The sequence below is a fragment of the Branchiostoma belcheri genome, unplaced genomic scaffold (genome assembly GCF_001625305.1).
Source record: "Branchiostoma belcheri isolate BF01 breed outbred unplaced genomic scaffold, Haploidv18h27 scaffold44, whole genome shotgun sequence".
NCBI classification, from domain to species: Eukaryota; Metazoa; Chordata; class Leptocardii; order Amphioxiformes; family Branchiostomatidae; genus Branchiostoma; species Branchiostoma belcheri.
In genome coordinates, this window is record NW_017804065.1 from 529,104 (window position 1) to 556,875 (window position 27,772).

Below are 27,772 nucleotides of genomic sequence, written 5' to 3' on the forward strand. Positions count from 1 at the left end.
ATTTGCATATGTCAAAGGTGAAGATTGTTTTTTCTTAGCTTGTCGTCTGCAAGCCAAGGCGAAGAAGTTGTGAAGTGTATTTCAGGTGCCCGGCTTTGGGCTCGGAACAACTGCGAAGACATTCAACCCAAGTCCAGTTTTTCTCAAGTTTCTGGTAACGTTACAGGTGTGTGGAATGTTGGTACGTTTGGTATACGGTAGACGATTATGCTGCGTCGGTATAGAGGCTAACGTTAATGCATATCCATAGATTTTTATCGGGATATTAAACCTCCCTTGGCTAGAACATACATTTACGTTAGTACAATTGCAAAGCAAATCAGGCAACTGGATAAATTCTGTGACAATCTCTCTACCTCCAGATAGCAACACTGCTTGGAGCGCTAACGTTAATAGTCCTTAGAAAGAGCACCACGCAAGGTTTTCCAAGGAAAACTGCCACTGTTGGTATTTTGCAATTTGCAATGTGACATAACATCAGGTCAAAGTGATAGCATTCCGCACTTAAAGTTCAGAAGTTCATCTTCCTGTAATTTCAAATGATGCAATGTGACACAGCGATGACTGAAGGTTGTAAACATCAGCAGTTAAGGACTCCAAAGTTCACCAACGTGGGAGGATGAGTGTCACACTGACTTAACGTTAGTAGTACATCTGTAACTTGGACCAGATGTTGTAAGTGGGCTATCTACGGGCAAAGAACCACTAGTGTGTAACAGAGCAGTTGTCATCTGCAATAGTAGAGTTATAATCTTCAAGTAGATGTAGAGGTGTCTAATAAGTATTTCTAACTAGTTGGCATTTCTGACAGTCTTCTCCTTCTGTGTTGTTAAGGCCACACCAAGTAAATTTTATGGATGACGTCCTTTGGAGACCCTAAATCTAATGTGAGAGGGCGAAAAAAAAACAAGAAGGGCCCTAGAAAACAAGATTCCTAGATTACAAATATACTAAGAGATGACAAATGTTAGGACACAAATTGAATGAGGTGACACAGTGTAACAAGCAAGAAGTCTTTTATTCATCATCAAAACAGCAATAAATCAGGTGGAACAGCAGTTGTCGTCCTGTCCTGTTTCTTTCATCACATTTTTACAGGCCTGCAGAAACAATGTGCTCTTTACCCATTTCGCTTTACAGGGTTCACGTCAATCTTACGATTTGCGGCACTGTCGTGACTCTTTGGTCATAGGAAGCAGAATTTCTTGTTTTTTTTTGTAGGAACAGGCCAAAATCAATGCGCGCGCAGACGTCATCCATAAAATTTACTTGGTGTGGCCTAATCCCAACATCTGCCTGGAGAGCTGTACCTTTCATGCAAGAGATTTATTTATTTTTTATATTTGCTTGTTTTTTTTAGTCACAGTTATCAGAGATGTCACAGATGTCTGCGGCCAAAATTCTGTCTATGTTCTTGACTTTCACGATCTTCATGAAGTCATTACATGGTAACCATGGCAACAGGAAGGTGTATGCAGACCTGACAACCAACAGGCTGACCAGAGAGCATGATGGGAGCAACGGCATGTGGTCCTTACATGGAATCGCACATGCAAGTCATGCAACCAAAACAGAATTCATCTTCAATGCAGACCTTCTGTCGGATGATGGGAGGAAGCATCTAAATGTTGCTTCAATGGTTTATCCCATGCTGGGTCTGACTTCAGATCTGGATGAGGATTACTTGGAATATCTGATCCTTCAGGCAAAAACAGCAAAAATCGATGGATTTCTGGTGGAGTGGGGTTTTAGAGAACATCCCAGCAATATAGCTCTGACAAAGATCATAACTGTGGCAGAAAGACACAGGCCATTTGAGATCGGTGTGAACTGGTGTGATCACTGGCTTCTCCAGTGGTTGGAGCGGAGAAATGCCACTGACCAGATGGTGTCAGAGTTCCACAGGAATGCACAGTATCTCCTGGACACTGTCTTCTACACATCCAGCAGCAGGTTTCCAAGCTCCAGTCTGCACCCTCTTATCTTCTTGTTTGGTGGAGGAATTACATCAGAGCAGTTAAGGGAAGTTTTGGCCATTGGTCTCAAGATTCCTTATTGGCTCAATCCCCACTCTGGATTGGGAACTACTTAAATTTGCAGAACTGCAGAGCTCTGGGCAGAATGGGGGCCACTGATGGACGGAATCTTCGGGTGGATTCCCAGTCGGAAGAGAGTTGTTCCTCCAGCATGCCTCAGTGGGATTACTATGGTAACCTGGAGGATGTGACACAGTACCAACAGGACGTCACATCTATAGGGGAGGAGTGTGTGAGGAATGGGACATGTCAGCTGTGGGGAGGGTCGGCCTCCCCAGGGTTTGACAACAGGGGCTGTGCTGGGTGGGGAGGGACACTCAAGTACCTCCCCCGAAAATGGCAAGGGACATCCTTGTACAACGCTCAGTGGAAGTACCACGTTCTCAACAACTCTTCAGCGAACATTCTCATCCTGCCTACAATGAATGACTACAGTGAAGCCAGTGTGCTTCTGCCTACTAAACAGTACGGCTTTGAAGCTCTCTACACCACAGAACTGTTTGCCAGCTTCTGGAAAGGAAGTCAGAGTGACAGTGCTGGAGTGACTCTACCTACCTGGTGGTTCAGCTTGAAGAAGAGTATTGCTTTTCTAAATCAAACAGGAATAAACATCACCAAGGTAGCTGCTCGGGTAGAAGACTGTTCAACTAAGATCAGCCATGGAAGCTATTCAGCAGCAGCCAACTGTTTAGAAGCTGTACAGGTGCTCACAGATATGCTCTATGCCCATCTAACTGTTGATGACTTCAGTCTTGAAGTTCCCAATGGGAAGATGTACTTTGTGAAACCTCCTCTGATGAAATTTGGTGCATATCTAATCAACACTAATAATGGCCTGTACCTTAGAATGGCAGATGTCCTGGCGAGGGTGCTTCTGACCAACAATTACATTGGATTTCTGCAGTTTGACTACATTCTCCTGGACAACGCATTTACACAGATACAGGTATATTCTTCGACAAAGAGACAGAGTACAGGCGACACCACATTTATGGCATTTCCCAAGCAAAAAACTAATGAACAATACACAGAGATCACAGACTCTGTAGAAGCAGGGAATTTCGCAGTGGTTTGTAACTTGATGACTAAAGTGCCGGGTGTGTGGCACCATGCGACTGTCAGACTGTACAGAGACAACATAGCATGGGACCACACTGCTCCACTGAACTCTGACCTACATTTTAAAGCTGTGAATGGCTCCTACCTGGTGAAAAGGATTTCTCTGGAATTTGAAGTTTATCGTAGTGGGGAAAAATAGTATATGCACATTTCTAATGGATATAATTTGCATAAACTAATGAATTAATGTCCTTTACACCAAAGCTAAATGGCCTTGACCTTTAATCACCTTTTATACACAGGTATGCTGTATGTATGCAACAGGAATGATTATATCTAGAAATGATAAGACTTAAAAACACACAAAGATAACATTTCAGTATGATTTTTATTTTTTTGTTACTTTTCTTTTGTTAGGTCTTAATTTTAGTATATACAGGTACTTTTATTACTGCATATATACTTACTACCTCAACAGAACAGAACAACATCTATTTTGGAAATTATGTTTTTTGTATCCCGTTATACTGTTAATATCTATATTTTGTTTTTAATTTTTAGTATTCTTATTATCGTTTCTATAAAAGAACTACATATATTTACTTGTATTTGTTCTATCAGTTCTGTTAATACCTTTTCCTTGTCGTCTGTCTCTGCCTTGATATTACATTGCAGTGACCCATTGCACTGTTTCCAAACTCTACTTTAACAGAAAGGTTGCAGTGGCTTGCTTTCTTTAGATGTACAAATGTATCTATCTTTCTATAGTTTGTTAACATGGTTTTACTGTTACTGTATCATGGTTACAACACAAAATGTTGACTTGGCAAATGTGGATGCAGATGTAAAGACAAAAACATGCTGGTGTGAAGGGCGGTTATACTGGCTATACCAATATAGAAACATGACATGGTCCTTTTGCCAGGACACATTTACTAATAAGAACATAATTTAAGCAAAGGGAATTTTGCTTGTTCATGATTAAAGGAAAGTGATACGATATCCTGCAGAGTATAATTCTTCAGGGTCTGCCCTAGTCCTGCAGGACTGCTGCATCATGTTTGACCAACTGTGACAGCCCACTGCAAAATAAGGGAATGGAAAGATTTATGCAACGACTTAGTGTTCATGGCATAAACCACAGCAAAAGTACTTACCGGTACTGGTATTACAAAAACAACACATCAACACACAAAAGCAATACCACATACAGTGTCTGGGATTAAACAAGGACAAAATGTAACCTTTAGCAACAGCTGTTTGGCTACTGGTTCTCTCTTGTACAGAGTTAGGCATCAGGGAAAAGGTTAAAGCACTGACAAGTACATGTACCAGTGTAACATGCCAGAATTTAGTGAGTTACACCAGTAACAAACAAGCAGAAGGACTTGTACATACTCGTAATCCTTGGACACCCTCCAGAAGTGCTGGGTGAAGTTGGCATGGACTAGAAGGTCAACAAACTCTTCGTCGTGGGTAATCACTAGGAGCTATGGCAAAGGAAACAAGTGGCAGTCAGGAAAATAGCTTTGACTTTACGCATTGCTATGCCAGCAACTCTGCTTTACTTTGATTTCTGTTGATTCGAAGCAAACAGACCATCTCTTTGAAAGTAACCTGACATACATAAAAAAACAACAAAAAACATTGCCATCATGGCATATGAGCAGCCAACTTAAAGTTATCACTAAAAGCATACAATACTTTGCAAAAACATTTTTCAGTTATAAGTTCAAAGATATACTGTAATCATGAACAATCAGCTATTTCAAGGATTATTGATGGAGTAAAGTTTGTGATGAGTCACCTGGAAGTTTCTCTGCCTGGAGCGACCCTTGACGATATCCATGAGGGCAGCTGCCAGACTCTCAATGTTTTCCCGGTCAAGGTTAGTGGTGGGTTCGTCCAAGGCCAGGACTCCACAGTTGATACAGAAGGTCTCAGCCAGGGCCAGCCGGATTATCAGGGATGCCAGCACCTGACATAAGGACACATGCAATGGAATAGTGTTGTTTAAACTTTTAAAGAAATGATGAGAAAATTGACCCGAGAATCTGATTTTCCAGCCCTGAGACCCCTTGCATCTTCTGCAAGAATGTTTCTACAGGATAAAAAGCTGGTATTCAACCACAGAAAAAAATTACAGTAGTATTGTACAATGCATCAACTTTCATTAACCACACCTTTTGCCCTGCACTGCACCTTCCCCTCATGTCCAGAGCTGTCTCTCCCTTGATCATCACCACTCTGTAGTTGTACGTGCGCCGCATGTTCTTGGTGGCAGCCGTGGTGGTGTCCTCGGCAGACCGTATCTCGATGGTGTCGATGTCCTGTCCACGGTACGTGTTTCGCCAGAGCTCCTGGATGATCTTGTTGATTTCTTCCATCTTCATGTGATGGTAGCTCATAACTGCCCTGTGGGATACCAACAGCGAATGTCTCAATTACGTGCAAATAATCTTAACCTTCTCTAACTTGCTGCCTGACCTGTAACCAATACAAATTTGGTGCCAAAGGCTACCTTAGCAGGCTGTACGTTAAACATCTTTTTCAGTTATCTCAGCATTCTCAAGTTCAAAAATCTCATTCTGCAAAATTCAACGACCTACATAAAGTTACATTGGAAATTCCATTCTTTCATCAGGAAATCATAATACATGTACTTCTAAGAGAGCTTTGTTACCTGTCCAGAGCCTTGTAGTATTTTTCCAGGTCAGAGTTAGCCAGCTCCATTGTCTTTAGCACGATCATCATGTCCCTGTACTTCACATCTGCATCTTTAAACTGTTCGGACTGCAGATCCTTGCGAAACCTGAGAACGGAAATACCCATTCAACAAATGCGTGCAAACATAACTTCACACACAAAAACTAACAAAGGGTCTTTTCTACAACATCAAACAAGGAAATCAGTCTTCAGACTTTCATACTTATGACAAGCTAACTGCAAGGATTCTCCATACCCAAGTTGTAATATGAATGGCAAGCGAAGTGTACATACCTGCGTATCTCCTCCTCCAGCCCTCTCATCCTCCCCTCGGCCACATATTTCTCCTTCAGCAGCTGGTCCTGTTTCTCCACCAGCTTCCGTTTCTCCTGCTCGATGCTGCGGGCATCCAGACCTCCCAACTCCTCCTCCTGGTCTGCGATCTCAGCTGCTATCTGTTGGGGAAGTCATACAAATACAATGCCCTGGTTTCATACAACATAGTGTCAGTATGAAGTACAAATACGTTTTTATAAGTTCATGGTTGAAACTAGAGTGCATACTTGCAGTGTAATGAGTTTGCAGTGAAATGTTGCAAATTGCAAACATAAAACCACCACTTGTATTTCATTATTTACAGTAATGTAGTTGTTCATAGTACAATATGACAATTTAATATAAACTGAATTATGACTTATAAAATCAATAAAGCCTGTTTTGCCTGATATTCCTCTCACCTTGTTAACTTCATCTTCCTTCTTCCTCAGCTGTAGGTTGTCTTGCAGCTCTCTTTCTCGAGCCTTCTGATTGGCCACCTCCTTTCTCAAGGTTTGCATCCTGGTAAAACATGATGACGAATTTAGAACTATATTAGAAAATATTCTGCAACTGTCACAAACATTAAAAAAACACTGATGAGAGAGTTGATGATGTTTAGACACCTCAGAACACCAGACACACAGGAAAGTTAGTCCCGGCAAATTACCTGGTATCCATTTTCTCTTTCTCCTCCTCTGCCTTCTTCACTTTGTTCTCCAGAACCTGCAGTTTCTCCTCTGTCTCTTGCAGCAGCTTGTCTCTCCCCTGTTCAACATACCTGATGAGGGATAAGTATTTGTAATTATTAGTGGCAAATAACCAGACTGAGATACATGAGAGTGAAAGAAATTTGACTTGAAGCTAAAAATCCCCCAAGACCAGTGTATTAATTCCCTACCGATTAATCTCTGTGTCCAGACTGGCCACCTCGTTCTTGCGACTCCTCTCCTGGTCCACCTTACACTTGGCACGTTCCACGGCCTGCTCTTTCTTCCTGGTGATGTCGTCTTTCTCGCGCCGAAGACCTTGCAGTCGGGACTCCAGAGGCTCCAGCTTCTCTTGGGTGTCCTGGAGATAAAACAATGGGAACAACGGGCATAAATTTGTTTCTTCATTGCTCCTAAAGTTGTGCAGAACTCTAGAGTTTTACATTTGTAAAATTCTACAAACTATCAGTACTTTAATAAATAAGATGTACAGCAAGGATGACTTTTCATGGCAAAATTTATTTCTTTGTTACTCTCAGCATTGTGGAAAACTTTTGGGTTGTAGAGAATTCCATCAACTGTCAACTTACTTAACATGTAATAAGAGTACCAGACGGTTAATTGTTGATTTACCTACATGCATTTACAGGTTCAGGAACCTTTACTCCATGAAACAGTGAAGACCTTACCTTAATCTCCCTCTGTAGTTCCTGGTACGCAGACACCAGCTCGGCCTTCTGGTCCTCCAGCTGTTTCATCCTCTGCAGCTCACTCTCCAGCCGCAGCTTCTCCCCCGCGATCGTGTTCACCTCCATCTTCAGCGCGTTGATCTTCTCCGACAGGTCGCTGATCTGCTGACGTTTCTGCTCCAGTTTGGCCGCCGTGTTGTCCACCTGCAGCTGCTTGTCCTGTTTGGCACTGTTCACTTCCTCGATCGTACGTCCTGTCAGTAACAAAAGTTTGCTTTGTGTCATATGTCTGGTAAACTGCCCCAGCATTGTACTATTATGTAAAAGCTATAGTAGACCAGTCTGATCCATTACATGAAGAACCCCTTCTCTTTCTGATAAGTGTGGTGCTTCTTCAATGTTCTTGAGGTGTGACTCTCCTAAAACACAGGACTTTTGGCTTGACATGTGGAGTAGTTGTAGTTGAAAATTTTCTCAAAATTTAAGTTGTGGAGAAAACAATGGCACTGGCTAGTAGTCCTTTAGTGGAAAAGTTAAATACAATCTTCCAAGTGACAATCAGTAAGTTCTTGAATTTGTCAGACTTTATTTGTCAAAATGATCATACCGCTGTCAGACCCTGCCAGTTTGGATGACTGCTGGGCAATTTTCCTTTCAAGTTCGCGGAGTTCTGTGCGATAGCGCTCGATCATGGCGATGTCGTCCTTACAGGCCTTGGCCATCTCCTCCTCCATAGACAACGTGGCAAACAGTTCATCCCCCTCTGTGATCTGGGTACGCTTTTGTTCTACACAGATGGAAAAACATACAAGTCTACCTTTTAACAGTTATGGTTGTCATCAAAATAAAACTCAAATTCAGCATGTTATGAAGGATATTAAGAAAAGATTTCCCACTCCACCCCATCAATTAGAAAAGAGAAGCTGCTAGGAGTGCAGGAATGAAAACAACCATGTTACCTATTTTAGCTTCCTACAAAACCAAAACCAGAAGTGGAACAGTAAACACTGTCACTGAAATGAACATGTAAGTAGAGGTGACACCTACCTATCTCCTGGTTGATAGTAGAAATCTTGCTCTTAATGTCAGGAACCTCGTGGTCCTTCAGGTCGACGACCTGCTTCCTGATTGGCTTGAGTGACATCATGGTGTCGTACTTCTGCTGCTGCTGACGGAGAAGCTGGTCCTTTGTGTTTAGCTCTGTCGGAACCCTGGCAATCTACAGAAGCATCATACATTAGGCCATACCGATTAAGTGGTTGGGCAGAAAAAAAATGCCTTGGCATCCTGTGATAGCGACAAATACCACAATAGTAGCTACAAAACTAACATTCTTACTGGCACAAGTCTCACATTCAAAGGAAAAAGAAACGGTATCAAAATCCAAATATTACAATCAAGTCTACCATTTTCAGTCTTATCACTTCACCTTTTGCTTGATGAAGTCGACTAGCTCTTTAACCTCCTGGTCGTCCCCAAAGCGGCGCTCACACAGCGGACAGCTCGGCTCCTTCTGCAACTCACTGATGAACCTGGTGTACAGGTGCCGCGTGCCCACCAGCGCCCCCTTCTGGTCCTGTTGGGAACAGCAGTTATGTACAAACTGTCAAGTGACAGTATTGTTTTACAGTAGTGAACAAACATGTATCTTTCTGCTACTGCAGTAACCTCACACTATTCTCACATTAAAAATATAATGTGCCCGAATCAAGTTTTTGAAAAAAAAAAAAACACGAAGGAGTACAAAATATTTGTGGGATGTTGTCATTTCGTGTAATACATTCCATACATGTCTCTATTTGTGGAGAGGGTGAAAGACACTCGGCAGCTACAGTAGGTTTGGACACCAGGCTATGTCACTATAAGACAACAGTCCATCCATGTCTCTATGTTACCACTGTGTAAGACAGCATCATGTTTGACAATGTATTTAATATGTTACCTGTAGTTTCTGTATGTGGTCTCCTAGCTCATCCATCTCCACATCAAAGTCCTGACTCCCACACACATCAAACAGCTGCTCCTCATACCTGCACAACACAGGAGGGAAGGAACTTCTAACTTCATACTTGGTTTTCACCTACTAAAGTAGTAGGTAGTAGTAGTAAGAAATTGCAAATTGATCCTCTATTAACATGTGCCAGTTTATTCAGGAAGAAAGTAAACAAACATGCAAACTGGAGGTAGAATTATAGAATATCAGCTACGATACAGATCCTTTGGGTTAAAAGTACTTCTTTATTCCATTATTTCATGTCTGACTGACTTGTCCAACTCCTGCTCCCTCTTCTTGAGTTGTTCTGTCAGCATTTTCTTCCTGGCCTCGAGTGAGGATACCTCCTGGTGGACCTTCTGTGTGCGGCGCTGGTTCTGGGAGATCTCCTGCTGTTTCTGACTCAGCCACTCCACCAGCTCTGTCTTACTGGGGAAATGACCTGGACAGGATAGAGGTTTTCTATTAAGACCAAGATCAATATGTATGTCATTGCCACAATACCATTTTGTTGGCTCTTTAAGTGCTAAAGGCAGTAATGTAAATTTAGCAAATTTTATTTTTGTGGAGATTTCATTTTGTGATAGCAGTCGAAAGGAGGTTTTAGCAGTGATCATGATAAGGCCTTGGAGAAGCAACACAAAATCAGTGAAAATAAAACCACAGCAAGATTTATAGCATTACAACATGAAAGTGTAACTCTATTATCATCCTTCTCAAGAGGTAACAACACTTGGCAGCTGTGAGCAATTGAATAAACACTGACCTGTAGTGCTATGTAGAGATTTAAAGCCTAGTTTCAGTAATTAAATATTGTTCACAATAGCATGATATAGAAAAAAATGTCACCCTTCCCTACTGACCCATGAGGTCGGTGAGTTCAGACTGGTGTCTCTGCTTGAGTTTGCGGATGCTGTCCTCCTTGGCCACCTTGTCCTTGCGCAGCATCTCCAGCTGCGTGCGTACAGACGACTGCAGGTGCATCTGATGCAGCTCCGCATCCAGCTGCCCCAGCTGACCATCCAGCTGCCTCTTCTCATTCTATACATGAGAGGAAATCATGTCAGTTACGTCATCGTGATGATTCATTAATGGCTATGTATACATCATTACATACAATCTTGTTTCATTAGCCTAAATATGAAATGTATTTTGATTTATACAAGTTAATTCACAACTACATCAACATTCAAACCAACTGCTTACTTAAACTAGGTTGCAGGTCTGCCTGCCCAAGCCCGTGGACTCCCTCTTCTCCCTACTTATGATGAAGATGACTACTGTCTTCACCTCTGACCTACATGTAACCATACACAAAATGCTCATCTACTCCTTCCTGACATGTGATGAATCACACCTGCAGCTGCAGCACCTCCTCCTTCAGCTGTGGAATGTGGGCCGACTCCTCCACCTGCTGCAGCTCTCGCTCCTTCCTGGCCAGGTCAGCTGCCAGGCTGGCTATCCGCTCTGTGGAGGCATCCACCTGAAATATGACATGAAGATTTTACATCTCCTATACGTTCTAGTGTAGATACCTGTAGTATGGCATGCTTCAAAGTAACACAGGTACTGCAAAACTACATTAAATTACAGTTCCAGGCATAGATGTTGCACCAGTTTCCCACCTTACTGAGTTCCCTCTCGATCTCCCTCCTCTCCTGTTTGTTCTTGTTCAGCATGTCCTGTTTCAGGCGCTGAGTCTGCTCCAGCTTCGTCTTTGTGTCCCTCAGGTCATCGACCTTCTTCTGCGCCACGGCCTCCAGTTCCTCGTGATCCTGCTTCACGCTGGTCGCCATGGCAACAGCCTCGTCGATCCTCTGCTTCATGCACTCGTGGAAGCGTGCGATCTGTGGTGATGTAACATAGACGTGAACTTCCGTTGGTTTCCTATATCACTAGCTGGCAGTTATAATTCCCTGTAGGTCCCAATGTTGACACGCTGCCATTATGCCACACAACCCCACACATGCTTCTGAGAAATATTTGATTCACAAAATAATACTGATGGAACATCTCGATGGGAACAGATGCCAGACTTTTCTGCAGGGAACTGATTTGAGAAGACCAGAGCTAAAACAGGATGTAGACCAGGCTGATGTAAACACCCCACCCACCCGTCTGTCGTTGAAGGGTGCAGTACTGAACCCCTCCAGTCCCAGCTGCTGAGCCAGTGTCAGGACCAGCTTGTCTCTGTCCTGCAGGTTCTGTTCATGCAGCGCCGCCTCCTGCTGCAGTTTACCCTGGGTCACCAGGTGGTCCCCTCTCTCACGGCCATACCTGCGGCATGGTAAGGACAGATTTACTAACATAGTATACATAGTTCAGTGACCTTGCCTCTGGACCAAGAGGTTGGAAGTTTGAATCCTGTTTGTGTTTCTCACAGCCCTTAGGACGAGATGTCAAGTCACAGTCCACTTTTCATTGTACTAGACTTTTTTGAAATGCAAAAAAGGGACCACAACACAACAAGGAAGTTTTTGCTGCTGCGGTGACACCAGTTTCACTGAAACGAAAACTCCTTTTGATTGGTATCAACAAATCCTAGAGTTCAGGATACATCTGAATGTGACCTCCCCTGACCTTTGACACTCCCTGGTGACCTGGTCGATCCTCATCTCCAGCTGGCGTACAGCATCCTCGTTCTCCTCCACCTGCCCCAGGTGCTCACTCAGCTGTCTCTTCAGCTGCTCCGTAGAACCTGACAGGGGACAGGCAAATTTTCAAGTAGACCAGATTTTATCAGTACCAAGAGTGGTGTTCTTGGACAGTTTTGACTATATTTGTCTTGTTCCCTTAACCTCATGGTCCTCCACGAAAAGTTGCCATTAGGCCAAATTTGAGTTTTTTCAAAGGTTACACAAAGACAGTCTTCTACGCCTAACGATAAAATTTGGAGTATACACTACATGTTCATCATCAGCATTATGTTTTGATACAAATGAGTTCATTGCCCTGTGAAGAAAACCAGCTTCCTTTCCCCACCTGTGAAGACATTGTCCAGGTTGTCCCTGAGATCCTGCATGTCTCTCTCCATCTGTGTCTTCCTGCTCTGTAAGCTGCTGAGTCGTTTCTCCAGCTGGTGGATCTCATTCGCCTACAGACAGCAACAGTAATGGCAGTTACAGTATTAGCACAATGGTTGTCTTAACTATCAGGGTATATCTATGTACAAATGAAGGACTTTAAGCAATAAGATCCCAATATTCCAACTAAAGTGGATTGACCATCATTTATGGCTAGTGATTTACCAGTGACCTCGAAATATGTTACAAATTTGAATGTGCTGAACTCTCTTCAACAAGGTGATCAGAGATGGCAAGATGTATGGCCATAGTGTAATGTGTATAATGAGAATCACAGAAACACAGACAGACATGCCAAAAACAACACTCCAGGGAATCCAGCTTGTCATCAATATAAATTGACAGTGAAGTTTTACTGAAATTTTACCTCTTTTCTTTATCAGTTTGACATTTTGACCACACTATTAGGTTATTGAACTTAAGAGAAAGTTCTACATTTTGTACCTCACCTTGGCATTGATCTTGTCGATCCGCTCCTCCACTGGCTGCAGTTCCTGCCTGATCTGCCGGATGGACTCCTTACTTGCCGCCAGCCGACCTTCTGTCTGCGACTGCTGCTCTTTTATTTCAGCTGCTTTTTCCTAACAAATGTAACAAGAGATGCTGTACTGTAAATAGTTATATCAGGTTATGATGTATTCTAGCTTGTGTTGTCTTGAGTTAACTTAGGAATCTAGTTAGGCTTATGATAAATATACAGAAGAAGGCTCCGCAAAATGAAAAATTCTAGTTACATGTAATGATAACTATGTTACACCACATTCTAACAAATTTCTAACCTTGTTCTGCTTCAGGTACTTGATCTCAGCCTGATGCTCCTTGATGGTATGGCCTTGATCAAGTTTTAACTTCCTGATGGCCTCCAGAGCCTTGATGTACCTGGTGTGGACAAAAACAAAAACTTTTATCAAATACACCAACTGCCAAGTGAACTATACACATTCTGACCTGTGTTAAGAGGAATTGCGCAACAGGTCTTAAAATACTTTTTTGTCTTTTATGTCCTTGCCCACAGCAATGGTAACGATGAAGCGCTCTCACCTTGTTGCTGAAAAAATCTCATCAAACTTGGTCTTCAGAGTTTTCCCTTCTGAGAGCGGCCAGTTGGAGTCTTCTTGGTGACAGAAGATAACGTTAGTCAGGACTGCTTTGGACACACCTGTTCAACAGCAGAGATACAAAACAAACGTGTGTTTATAAAACTGTGCATGAATGTGTAGCATTTCTAATGTCTAATGTTTGACATTAGTTTATACAGTTAAATTTTTTCAAACCTACCCAGTAGTGAGATCATCTCTCTCTCTATCTCAGCACATCTGGAGCTGAGGGACACCCTCTGGCCATGTTTGTCCCTGGTGATGACACCCTCCATGGTTTTGAAGTCCACCTTCTTGACTTTCTGTGTGGCCATCATGGACTTCTGTACACTGACCAGCTGACCATTCACATCCCTGAACTGTAGACGGATCTGACCCTTAACCTCTGTCTCATGGGCAATCTGGAAAAAAATGTTCTTTCTATTAAAAAAACCTCAGGGCAACAATGCACTATTACAACTTACTAAAAGACCATCAAACTTAAGATGCACTTTTGTTCTTTCATGTACATTCTAACTTGTACAAAGCTTCCTGAATTTCTGTCTTACCTTTGGGTCATGTACAAAGGACCCACCCCTGGCACAGCCAGGAGGGAAGTCTCCTGTCGTCATGTACTTCAGACATTCAATGATGGTGGTTTTACCCGCTCCATTATGACCCTGGATGATGGTCAGGGGGTTGAAGAATTTGATCACCTTCAAATAAAGGAGAAAACAGGGACTCTCAGTTTGTGGTACATGTATAATAATGTATATAATAAGTACAATGTATAGCAATTTTAAGTAACCTAAAAGAACACAGGTCTAGGATAACAATTCACAAATTGTAGACATGTGATCATGATATTTTGATCCTTGTTTTGCATCTCATACATTATATCAATGTACTGTCAAACCTGTGCAAGTCCCCAGTGACTCACCACCTCTACATAAGAGCCACCTGGCCAGTGTGACCACTTTTTGGTAGTCCCTTAGATAATTTTCCCCTTCAACACAGGTGTCATGTCTACCGTGACCATCTGTTCACATAGACCAGATTGGTGTTCTTGGACAGTTCGGACCTTACCTGTTTATCCTTGTCATCTGGGCCGAAGCTCCGGATGCCCTGGATACTCATCTTCACCAGGGATGACATGGTGATGCTTTTACCTTGAACCTGACAAGGGTATGAAATGTGATTCTATTGCAGACTAGAAATGATTAACATATCATATCACATACCAGACATAACGTTCTAATAGATATCATATCATTTTCGAATGCCAAAATTTCATATCATATGAAATGCCAAATCATACAAAATGCAGACTGCAACAAGATTAAGAAAAAATCCTACAGTTATTGAATTAAAATTAGGCCACACCAAGTAAATTTTATGGATGACGTCCGCGCGCGCATTGATTTTGGCCTGTTCCTAGAAAAAAAACAAAAAATTTCGCTTCCTGTAACTATGACCAAAGAGTCACGACAGTGCCGCAAATCGTTAGATTGACGTGAAACCTGTAATGCGAAATGGGTAAAGAGCACATGCTTTGTTTCTGCAGGCCTGCAAAAATATGAAAGAAACAGGACAGGACGACAACTGCTGTTCCACCTGATTTATTGCTGTTTTGATGATGAATAAAAGACTTCTTGCTTGTTAATCTGTGTCACCTCATTCAATTTGTGTCCTAACATTTGTCATCTCTTAGTATATTTCTAATCTAGGCATCTTGTTTTCTAGGGCCCTTCTTGTTTTTTTCGCCCTCTCGCATGAGATATAGGGTCTCCAAAGGACGTCATCCATAAAATTTACTTGGTGTGGCCTTACTGTAATAACTGCTGCAGGTCATAGGTCAACTTTTAAAGACAGTCAACTTGAACGTGACCTCTGTTAGCAAAACTGATGTGCACTGCAGATTGGGCATCACACGTTCAACCTTGATTATACAAAACGTGAATAAACAGTCATAAGAATATTAAAAGCAAAGTTCAGGGATGGGCAAGTCACGTCTTGTCCAGGTCTTTGATCAAAGGGCCATGCAACTAGCAACTTCAGCTTGCAACGAAGTTACGAACAGCACATAATTGCCTTAAAATGACCTATAATCGATAAGATTTAATTGTTACCTTGATTCCAGGATAACTCAGCAATACTTAGTTGCGATCGACAACCTCTAAATTGCTCACAAAACCCAGAAATCGCTATTTTCCCGCGAAAATCATAGGAAAATCTCAATTTTATTTCCCGCGGCCATGATGAACCTCGTTTTGAAAACATTAGAGTCTCTGTCCCAGGGCAGTGTACAACCTCCCGCAACTGTTATTGATGTTAGGTGCAACAAAAGCACAATGAAACTAGAAAGGCCAATATTTGCTTTGGAGCAAATACAGCGATGGGTTCACCACATTTTACCACATGGCAGGGAAAGAATGAGAAACACAAGGGAAAACAATGATTTACATTGATATAACTATAATATGAAGTAAAATACAACTAAAACAACAGTTGGATAGCTATTCCCTACTTTATTGGTTAGGATTTTTAATTGCATAATGCAAACTGTTGATTTTCAAAATAAAAAAAAACGTACCATGCCCGGCATTCCAATGCTGGAGCAGGAAAGCTTGAAATACCTACCAAAACACTTGAATACAGACATACTGTCAGTATGGAAATGCTTCTGTGCAGGTGTTAATCAAGTTAAATCCCAACAGCCAATCAGCAAGAAGTATAGAGGAAAGCTGCATGCCTATTGGTTGATGCCCTGCATTCCATTCTGATGACTCATGCCCAAACGTGGTAAACAAGGCAAACTAACACAGTAATACATTTGCTATAACACAGCCAAAAAACTCAAATAAAACCATTCTAAAAGCCTGTATCACAATAATTTAAAAAACGCCTAGGGGTATTTGCCCACTGTACCTCCATACCAAATTTCAGGACCTTAGGCCCTAAAATGAAGAAGCTGAATCCATTTAAAAAATGGCAGGAGAAGGAGGAGAAGGAGGAGAAGAAGAAGAAGAAACATCAGAAAAAGCAATATGGTTTCACCACACCACTTCGTGGTGTGGTGAACCCATAATGAATCAGAGAGTAAATAAAATGTTTTCCTTAACAGACATTATGACGTTCATCTGTAGAATTTTGTTAAAAATCGATGAAAGTAGACAGTATGGTAGGTCACGTGACTGAACTTCGGACCGATCAGAAGAGCTTCAGAAGAGCTGCATTGTTGAGTTAATCTTCAAGCAGATGTTGGGTGAAAGATCAAAATTTTCATCTGTTTTTTGCCAGATTTTTTTTAAAAGTCGGAATTCCTAGCGATTTTCCGACACAATATTGCCCATACTCTGTGTTGTTGTGAGTTGTCAAAGAACCCCGGCTATCGGAGAAACCCCAAATATCAAAAACGTCATGACATTCCATCCCAACATCTACTTGGAGATGTGAGGCGTACCCTGGGTACGAGAGCGTGAGTATTAGAACACGCCGTGATATCCGGGCGTTCTGACGATTTAGATCAACAAACCTGGTTTTCCTTCAAAATCCTCGCATTCTCCCCTCAGTTCTTCAAATATGCTGGCAGAACCGAGATCATACCAACTGGGGAGACTTCTCTCTTACTGATCAAGTTAAGGTGAGCAAAGATTAGTGTTCAAATTGGCGGTTACCCGGAATTTTCGCGGCGGCCGCAGGACGCTTTCCGTCGGTCGCCAGCGCGATGTATAGCCGGGAGGAACAATCGCCGTATCCGACCGTGTCTAAAGTAAGTTACGGTCCATTACAGACTTAGTGAAAGATTAGGAGACTGTACAGAAGCCAAGCTATTCTTGGTCCTCGACAGGTGCTTTCCCTTGACCGAATCTGGGGATTTTTTTTGCCTCCTTGTACTTATTCTCGAAGCCTTCACTGCGTGGTTCGACTCGGATCGTTTTGTGTGAAGTCAACTCGAGTACTGCTGAGCAAAAAGGTTTCTATAACCACAGCCTCCTGCTGTTTTCTTTGAAATGAGAGATGAGATCTTCAAAGCACCACCGTCTTACACAAACCGTTTATTTTTAGAGCAGGTGCGTCTAGTTTGGAAAAAAAAAAATCTGTTACCGGAAAATTATATGCTACCCGGGAGGGATGCCGAGACTGATTTTACTGCTGTAACAACTTAGTGTCGTTTTCACGAAAAACTTACATTTAAATTTTCATGTTAACTGTACAACTGGCCATGCAAGTCTTTTCCATTATAAAATCCATAAGAACTAAGTAATGTAGTAATAATATGTAGCTTTTTATCAGAAAGTGTTTATAGTTACCATGGTAACTGACCTCCAGGGGCAGAGGTGATTGACACCTGTCAAGTACTCATGCACCTGCCCAGAGAATGGAGAATGTTTTGGGTCAAGTGTCAGTTCTCTGAGCAAAGGTGCTAACATTTTAAAGTTTAAACAGTACAAATGTAGTTCCCACAGATTTTATCATCAGGAAGGAATGTGAGTCAGCTGAATGTACACAGTGGGCATAGTTTACAGCTTGCGAGCTTCAAATTCTGAAGAGCATTAGGATTCACCTTTTCTGGGTTTATCTGGTTGGAATGCCTTCTGCGTTGTCTAAGATAAAGAAGTCAAGTATTAGGTTGCACTGTTGACCAAGTATGTGCAATGAACAGAGCACAGCAATTCTGGTTTATGAGACTTTCACCATTCCAAGAAGGCTGATGTTATCATTTATTTGGGGCAATCATGCAATGAGAGCAAAGCCATGGGAGGCTGGATGCCTAACTTCTTATGAGAAGGTGCAGAATGATGCAGCAAATGCAGAATGTAAAACAATTTTAACACACCCTTTTTCAAATTCCCCTATGCCTATATACACGTTTTTGCCTGTTATCCTATTAAAGTGGACGGATACTTCCCAGTGGAATCGTTTGTTGTCCATGGCCCAAATTCATTGACATGTTTGACCCATATTGTCATGACAGGTAATTTGACAGATGGGGATTTTTAACCCCATTTATACATGTCACCAAACCATTTACAATCTTTGATATAGCTGAAGGTATGTAGTTATGTGTAGGCCCAGTTTAAGAGAGTAAAACCTTGATTTATAATGATACAGAATTAGTTTAAATATCATATAATATGATACATGTATATATTTTGAGTTCAGAATTTCCCAGGTGTCAATGACTAGGGACCTCTTTTGTAATATAATAATAAATTGTATTGCCTCACCCTGTAATGTCAAATGTGAAAGAATGCAGCTTATATATTAAAGCTGTGTTTGATAAGCTAGCCAGACCATCTGGAAATGTCATTTGATAAGCTAGCCAGACCATATGGAAATGTCATATGGAAATGTCATTCCTCCTATTGCAAGACTTATCCCAAATCATGAAATGGATACCTTCATTGGTTAGGATTTTTGACATCTCTACATTTAATCTTTCAATGGAAAAAAAGAGAGACTTAGGCATGCCAGCTAAGAAAATGCTGCATATAATTACAACAGCCAGTTCAAATTTATGGTGTAACAAATATATCATACATGTTACGTGATGTATGACTTTTTGAAATTAGTGTTAGCCTTTAGATTGTTGAATATATTGTTTGTTAGAATCTCTATCCATTGAAAACAAATTAATGGCAGGGCATTTATTATTGTAGAAATTTGTAGTTCAACCTGTTTGTAGTCTGTATTGCCTGTATGATATCATTTTCACCAGGGAGCATTAATTAGGTCAGCTTTTTACATTTTGTATAATATGCAAGTCAGACTATAATTGGAATAGACTTGGTACGATCTTATCTGTAATCTTATTTGTAATCGTAGGATATTTATTAACATAAAATGTTAAACTTTGAATGACCCAAGGCGTGTCAGCGTGTCAGACCAAGACCAACGAGATGGTCATACAACTTTAATCAACCTAAGTAAAGAACACAATGTATCTGCTACAGTCAAAGAGATTTATTACCACAGTCTTTGTTAGTATTCACCTACCTGTAAACTTGGAGCAGTATGCAAAATAAAATGTACAATACAGGATACACCTATCCTAACATTATCCAGGGGCATATCATGATTGTGAAGTCTTGATTGTATGTTTTGATCTGCAAGTCTCACTTTCATAAGCATAGCACAAAGCTTGTGCAGATATAATCAGACTCAAGAGCCATTACTGTACTGCTGGGTACAATAGAGAGATAGGTGATGACAACACACACCTGTCATGTCTGCCATTGTAAGAACATGGATCATTGACATATCACACAAGGCAGGGGCTTGTGGGGATACTATTGTTTGTAGCCGTGTAAGGGATGAGCCTGTATAGGAGCTGACAGCTGTTACAGGGCCTAACATGCGATGTTGTGTACTGGACATCCCCATGGGAATGACACTGCATTTCCTATGTACGTTATTCACTGCTTTTTCCGCTGTACAAAGCAGACAGTGATTCAACCTTCACATTTATTCCTTCGGAAATAGATGGAGAAGATGATGTTTATGTCAGCTGCATAGCTCTGTAATGCTGTTAGAATGTTGTGCAGTAGGCAGGGTTGTTTAACGTCATTGTCAAGGAGAGTTGTGCCAAAAGGTCAGTATGAAATATTTCTGATGGTTACATTGTTGTGGGTGATGTGGCGGTTTGATATGATAACACATTTCAGAACTGTGTTTTTCTGTTTCAGGACGATGACGTTGTTTCCCAATGGTCTGAGTCCCACTGAAAGTGAAAATGATTGGTAACCCGGCACACAGGTAGGAGTTGCCATGGATACAGTTGGCATTGACCTGCAGTTCAGCTGTTCCAGGTGCGGGCACGCGCGCAGCTTCCCCACGCTGGGAGCGCTGCAGGAACACATGCAGCAGTGTGTTGGGTATGGAGCACAGATGTTCCCTCCCGGTAAGGACCAGTCTGTCATCCCAGCATCCCTGTCCAGCCCGAGGAGACCTGGCTCAGGGATGTCCTTTCTCAGCCCAGTGTATGAACAGTACAGTAAGGAGGCGTTAGAGTTGGAACGCCAGCTCATACTCGCTAAGGAAGCTGAGAGGCGCAACAGAATGAAGAGGGGCTCTCCGAGGGGTTTCGACAGGTATGGAGATTTCACAAATTTGTACGCAAGCTTCCCGCCTGCGAGATCCTCTGTACGGTTTGAGGATGAAACATGGGATTCTGATGACCACTATGATAACCTGGTTCAAAGTGACCACTTTCCCTCAATGAAACAAAAATGGATGCCCTTACCAGATCGTTCCATTCTGAGGGATTACGAACATGGACACAGAGACAAACATGTCAAACATCACGAACCTGTTTTGTTTGCAAATGGTAGAAGCTCTGGGCTTCCTGGTTCAAGTCGCAGCCTGTCCACCAAGGAACCAAGACTAACCGCAGATGAGTCTCAAGTTCTCCATCAAATGCAGGAAGACATAAAAAGGAAGGACTCCCTGTTAGAGAAAGCCAGCGAGGAGCTGCAGAAAATGACACTAGAGAGAAGAAAACTACAAAGTGACCTCTCAGTGATGAAAAAACAAATGGAGGGAAATGTGGAGGCAGTGACCAGCCTGAAGGAAGCGCTGCAGAAGAAGGAGAGTGAGCTGGAGCACAGTAAAAGGTCAGGTTTTGAATTGTTTGACAAACTATCCTTGTTATATATACAGTACTTGTTTATTCAACTTATTGGCCTAGCATACTATTAATGCACATACATACATGTATACAGCATGAAGGTCAATGACTGTCCTTCAAAAAAGATTCAGATAAATATATTTAGGTGAGGTCTTCATCAATGACATAGACACAATATGCTAACATATGAGTAAAGTTGGAGTTTTCTATTATTGATATTAGATTATGTTAATCTGCAGGTACATGTACAATGTATTACTATTAGTACTACACTAATCAGTTAACAGATTAAGTAATAAAGCCACTTCCTACTCTCTTGGGATTTCCTCCTATAGGCCAATTATCACTAATTAAATGAACTTTGGAATTTTTGGTAAGGGATAACAGTTGAAAAAGATAATGAGTGTTGTGAAAAATTGACTATGGATGCAATGTTTTTTTCAGGTCAATGGCTGTAGTTCTCATCCTTTTTTTAATTTCAAAAGAAGGTACCGGTACAAAAAATTACGTGTATACAAGTGTCCCTTCAAAAATATTCAATTTAGCTACACTTATAGACGTGTCTATAATGAATGGTAAAGACAGCCAGAGTTCAAGCAGGTGTTTATTTCTAGAAATATCTGGAAAAGTACATGGTAGTGACAGCTTATTGCTAGGAGGTAAGGACACCTGTATCATTGAAATGACTTGTGAATCGATAGCGTGTCTTAGACCCCACCTGGTGTGACCCATGAACTTGGCTTAATCCATGAACAAAGGCTTAGCACAATGGGGTAGTTCTACATTCATCAATTATCAGAACTGTCATTAATAATATGGAAATTGAGAGTCTATTTAAGAAGCCAGGTGGGAAAGTATGTTTTTAGGAACTCTCTGTCTTTCCTGTAACATCCATTCCACCGTACTGTCCAAAATGGAGCACTAGATTATCCAACTTTGAACATTAGGATTGATGGTGTAAAGAAGACCTTATCAAAAAGCTATTGCGTGGAGACCTGACAAGTTGATCTATGCTGACAAAACATTTGCACTAGTAGTAGTGTTCAGTGTAAGAGTCCTGTTTTGCACGTTTGGGTCAGCTATGTGGGCTCTGACCCAGGAATTTGACAACAAATACCTCGAACATGAGTTGTCTGTCAGTTACTGTGTTTGCGCACGCCTACCAAAGAAAGGCAACGCCTGACTAAACCGCCTTCCAAACAAACAACTAGTAACCCTACACTATTGTTGTTTTCTCTGAGTCTTCATGAGGGGTCAATAGGTGATGTCAGGCTCTTCAGACCAGTCCTATCAAACAAACTACCTGCACACCTGTACAAAAATACCTGAAAGAAACACCTGCACAACTCCAGTTTTACCTGCACTAACCTGCTCTATAATATGCAGGTAGTATTTCCAGCCCTGGAGGTTACACCTGTATTTGCTGCCATGATCAAATTGCAGTTCTCCTGTCATAATATGCAGTAGAATAGCTGCATCAAAGGAGGAAGATCTGTTTTCTAATGATGTCTGGAGGGACATTTGGAAGACACCACTTAAAAGTGGTGTCTTCCAAATGTATGTTTGGCAAACCCAAAGTCACTATGCAGGTTTATTTAAAGCACTGAATATCAACATTACTACCGTGATTAAAAATCTATTCATTCAGTTGTAGATGAGGAAGTACAAAATCACCTTCATGATATTACAATACATACAAATGAAATGAATATAGCAATTAATATATACCAATTATAATAGCAAGTGAATTCTATACAGGCTTTCCTATGGGAATTAATTAGTAAGCACTACAATACCTGGTACAAGAACAGGTGCTGCCATTCAGGTTCACTGTTTGACATTTCCACATTAACCGCTTTGAACCCAAATAAAGCTGACTGAATGAAAGGGTTCAAGCTACCAACCTTTCCAATTGTCAAAGAATTAGTCATAGCTGAAATCCTAGATCTGGAAGAAAATCAAGCAAGAATTTATGTGTGAAATATTTTTGAGTTGTTGCTAATATCTTTTATTCCTTACTGGTTCTTGCTGGTTCTGTGCATATTCTACTGTGACACTTTTTCCCAGAGACTGTTTTGACTTACAATTTGACCTTCCTGTCAGTCTGTGGTTACACTGTTTCCAACTTACGTCCTGTGATTCCTACTATAGACACACAAGCAAACAAACAAGCAAACAAACAAGTACAGTCAAGGTACAAAAAGTCTGTACACAGAGGTAAAAGTCTTGAATTTCTAATAATAATTGTCAGCTAACACAGACTACGTGTATTGAAAAGCTTCAGATATAGGGATAACACTCTTGCAACTGAGCAAATATCCTCAATCAATATTTTCTGCTCGCCATCACAGGCATTATATTCTAGCTGCTAAAGGTTAAGTCTGATATCTTGATATGTCCTGAGTCCTAACCTTATTATTCTAATTTACATTTTTCATTTTTCATTTATTTTGCAGATTCCTTGTATGTGAGTACATTGCCATTACTAGTACTAATGGACTAAGTGACTACCAGTTACCTTTGGCAAAAAGGTTGTATTTTCAGGTTGGCCATGGTGAAGTCCTGTATGTATGTCAACAGCATAATTTGAATCATGATATTACTTAATAATAGGTGAGTAGCAGTTGTTGAAACGAATCTCAAGTTCGCAAATGGTTTACCTAGAGTTTTCTAACGGCACTGCAGCAGGCTTTTTATGCATTAGTTATTTATATGTCACTATGTGTACAGCATAACTCGAGTAGCTGTGAATTCCATTTGGTTGGTGAGTAGCAAGTTCGAAAATAGTTCACCTGTCATGCTCCTATGTTAAAAAAATAGGTACCAAGATAGTCCTAAAGGGGGATATATACATGTACCTGTACAGGTCTTTATGCTAGGGTAACGAACAAGTATGTTAAGTACAGATTGAAGATCTCTGTAGATCACTGTGAACAGTAAGCACAATGACAACGGTTGAACTGAATACAAGTACCATGTGTTAGGTTAATACGACAGCTTGTATCTCATACAATACACAAACTTTCCAGGTCAGTGGCAGTGAAAAGATTTCAAGCACCAAGAGTCTGTATGTAGAATGGATTATCTTAAGAAGTAAACAGGTGTGAATCTATCAAAGTAATATTCAAAGAGTATTGTCCTATGTAGCTATCATGGTTCCATTGAAGTTTTGGACTGCTTAACCGTTTGAAATGCAGTAACCTTAGTCATACCACAGCTATTAAAGATGGACACTGATTTATTATTCCTACTGAAGAGGGTGTAGTTTTGTGTGCAGTGCATGAAATATTGATAACATGGATGTTAAGTTGTCAGAGTTCAGCAGGATCGGCACCATTCAGGCTACTTCAGGCATCAGTTACAGTAGTGCAAAGAGTTTTGGGATAGCCTTTTTATACAGTATGTACATCACTTGGATGTACAATGTACAATTAGTTTTCAGCAAAGGTTGTAACTGTAGTGCCTTTTTGATTTGTAGTTACCAGTTAGAGGATTTGAAGTTCGAAACATGATTGTCTTAAATTCAGGGCTCAAGATACCCAGGTGCAAATTGCAATTATTTTGTGTTGAAAGATTAAGGGTGGGTATCATGAATCAAAGGTTAGAAATAATATTTTACATATGTGTAGAAAGTAACAGCTTACATTGTAATACTTTTCCAAATTGCACCTTGAAAATTTTCTGACAAAAAAAATTATTTCCAGTCCAGCTAAATTGTTAGCTATCATTGAAAATAAGCAAAATTTTGAAGGCAAAATTAGGGCATGTACAAACATCATATGTCTTATTTTTACATCCAAGTAAATTATATGCAACTACCTGTTAGGCTATAGGTAGGTATGCAAGAGTAATTCAAGCCATTAATACAAAGCATGGCCAAATGTCGTACCAATTTCCTGTACATGGTTATTACACTGTTTGAGAAAGGCGGGAAGTTAAGTGTAATGTCAAACATGTAACACATGGCAGGAGGGTTGAATAAATCTTTCTACTTGATGAGGGACAGCTGTGGTTCTCACAGTTTATGGCTCTGATGTTTATGTAGGCTTTCTCTCTCCATGGCATTAAAATATTTCATAAAGTAGCATTCTGATTAATGATACTGATGCTCAGTATAATCATAACTGATGCACAGTAGTGATTTGATGTACCATACAGTTGCTATCAGTGATGTCACTAGTAACTTATACTACATGTACTGTCTATGTATCTACTGATTATAGGTATTGCATAGAGTAAACATTTACTTTCTCCTGAGTAAAATACTACCACATGGTAATTTTCATTTGGCAGCAACCTTTATTTCAATATTGCAGTATTTGAGATTTACTCAAGGCAGAAGCACTGTCACCAATAACTAGAACACTTCATCACCCTGTTGTCACTTAAAGATCCATGATTCATCTCAGAAGACACCTTACACAATACCACAGATCCATCTTTCAACATGGAATCAATATGACCTAAATATAGTTCTGTGTATCATGTATTGTACAAATGTCAGACCAATCTTAACTGATGGGATTCATTTTCTTTTTTTCTTTTCTTTTCTTCAAGAATGTATATTTGTTATTACAATCAGAATATGTACATTTTCTGATTGTATCACAATCACACATGAGTTGCTAAAATTATGTACTGTATTATACATACATGTGTACATATATACATACATACATACATTTATACACATGCTAAATATGCACCTTTCTCCTGCTATTGAACACCACATCAAGATATTATTCTTCAGACAATTAAGATCACAATGACCTTATTTTGAGCCCTGATCGATGTATCTTAAACTTCATGAGAAATAGTGGCAATAAAGTGGGAAATCTTTCTTGATAGGAATAAGGTGCCATTTTACAGTCAAATCATAGAATGTTGTGTATCAAATGAAAATAGTGAGAAAAGAGTGGAGTAGGAACAGGTGTTTTGATAGGTGCCTTCCCAGTCCCACCAGTCATATCAGGGAACCTTGTATCTGAGCAACCCTGTCTCAAACACATCCAAACTGTCACAGAAAACATTCTAAAGATGTAACAGTAACGTCTGGAAGTCATTGGTATTACGGTCTCATTCATGAGTTTTTTCCATACATTAGAAACCATGCATTAATGAGTGACTTACGAGACCGTGTTCCCTATGATCCTACATTAAATCAATTGATATCTTTCATGCTATGTTGAGCACACTTACTCTACGTCTCATAAAAAAATTGCCAACGACTTCTATACACACAATCCTGTTTTATGGGAATCACAAACTGCACTTAGCAACTGTCCGCAAGAGGCCCTCCCGCGCTGCAAACCTACGACCGCACAACTCACAACAATGGACTGTGCACGTCCGACCTAGCGCGCGGCTGCCGACAATTACGTCCTAATTTCATCAGTTACAAACAAGCTTTCACCGCTTTGACGTTTTACATCAGTTGGGATGGCTAAAGGGAAAATTCTCACCAATAAAAACACGCGTTCATACAGCCGTTTAGTTTTTGACTTGGTACTCTTTTAGGGGGTACACTCGGAGTAATACATGAATGAGACCTTAATAACCATTGATTATTAAGATTTTGGTCTTAAGTGAAAGAATATGCATCCCCTAACAATCTCTGAGAAAGATTTTGTCTCACGTCACTCCGTTACCAAGCAACGGGTCAATAAAGTTGCGTCAAAATTTTGATATGAGCAGCGCCACCTGGCAGTCTGAAATAAAAGTACAACAGATATCTTAATTACCCTTATGACGTGTCGGAAACAGTAATTTATTGTTTTTTTCGTTCCGTTGGGTAGATTAATGTGTTCTGTATGAAATTGTTTGCCCGTAAACCTGAATAGACAGCAAGTGATAGATCTGAACGATGCTGATCATTTGGTGTATGCTGGCAAATGAGACGCAGCATCAGTAAGGACATCGATGTGCATGTCGCATTAGGACACGCCCATAAAAGCGAAAACATCGACATTACACAAACAACAGTAAAGCCAAACATATACACTTGCTAAAATTTGAACTCGAGGTAAGAAGAAGTAAACGACATGCTGCTGATAGTGCATCTAGCGCACTCTAAAAGTCAGCCTAGGCGGGAATGGGGAGAGGTTTACAGAGGTGACGCAAGATGCTGCTTACAAAATTCGAGGCAACTTCGGTCAAGAGTACCTTTTTCTACTAGTTGAGAAGAATAAAGGCAAAAGAGGCCAAATTGACCATAAAACTATCACTCAGAAAGGAAGGGGAATTCCAGACAGCGTTCTTAGAACAGAGCAAAACAGAAACTTTTCCAATGAACGTTGAAGTAATGCTTTGGCATAATATATCCCTTCTCACCTAACTAGAAATTAACTAAATCTAGTCTGATTTTGCAGTCTGGAAGTCTGGGGGATACAAATTCACGTCAGCTGTAGCGTGCCAGGTGTTTTTCTGTTAGTTTTGGGAGGGGGGGCGGGGTAAGGATCCACCGCCCTGCAGTGGC

General features: G+C 40.8%; 2 protein-coding genes and 1 pseudogene across 2 annotated transcripts in view; 2 read left to right on the forward strand and 1 right to left on the reverse strand.

Moving 5' to 3' along the window:
• Nucleotides 1-47: 47 nt before the first annotated feature.
• Nucleotides 48-3,958, forward strand: LOC109478593 (annotated as a pseudogene).
• A 10-nt stretch (nt 3,959-3,968) lies between these two features.
• On the reverse strand, nt 3,969-15,939 carry LOC109478592 (DNA repair protein RAD50-like). Its single transcript, XM_019780259.1, has 28 exons — nt 15,797-15,939; nt 14,754-14,843; nt 14,237-14,383; nt 13,870-14,089; nt 13,633-13,750; nt 13,371-13,470; nt 13,041-13,172; nt 12,491-12,602; nt 12,089-12,206; nt 11,623-11,785; nt 11,134-11,355; nt 10,866-10,991; nt 10,372-10,549; nt 9,782-9,950; nt 9,458-9,545; nt 8,945-9,091; nt 8,563-8,734; nt 8,123-8,302; nt 7,516-7,769; nt 7,018-7,187; nt 6,787-6,897; nt 6,539-6,638; nt 6,096-6,256; nt 5,779-5,907; nt 5,279-5,510; nt 4,903-5,073; nt 4,494-4,585; nt 3,969-4,177 (listed from the first exon to the last, which is right to left on the reverse strand). The coding sequence occupies exons 2-28, from the start codon at nt 14,820-14,822 to the stop codon at nt 4,129-4,131; spliced, it is 3,930 nt and encodes a 1,309-aa protein (XP_019635818.1). The 5' UTR covers nt 14,823-14,843; nt 15,797-15,939; the 3' UTR covers nt 3,969-4,128.
• Nucleotides 15,940-17,144: 1,205 nt separating this feature from the next.
• The window catches only part of LOC109478482, a 20,153-nt gene continuing 9,525 nt past the window's right edge, over nt 17,145-27,772 (forward strand). Inside the window, exons 1-2 of the mRNA XM_019780039.1 lie at nt 17,145-17,310; nt 20,357-21,283. Of these exons, the coding sequence (XP_019635598.1) occupies nt 20,439-21,283 (845 nt within the window). The 5' untranslated portion in view covers nt 17,145-17,310; nt 20,357-20,438. The remainder of the gene's footprint in view (nt 17,311-20,356; nt 21,284-27,772) is intronic.

What these genes read in the sequence shown, in the direction of transcription:
- LOC109478592 (XM_019780259.1), bottom strand. Translation starts at nt 14,822, where the DNA reads ATGTCATCCCTGGTGAAGATGAGTATCCAGGGCATCCGGAGCTTCGGC. An exon ending in CAGATGACAAGGATAAACAG is followed by an intron (nt 14,384 to 14,753) that starts GTAAGGTCCGAA and finishes CTTTATTTGAAG; the next exon opens with GTGATCAAATTCTTCAACCC. An exon ending in AACTACAGAGGGAGATTAAG is followed by an intron (nt 7,188 to 7,515) that starts GTAAGGTCTTCA and finishes TTTTATCTCCAG; the next exon opens with GACACCCAAGAGAAGCTGGA.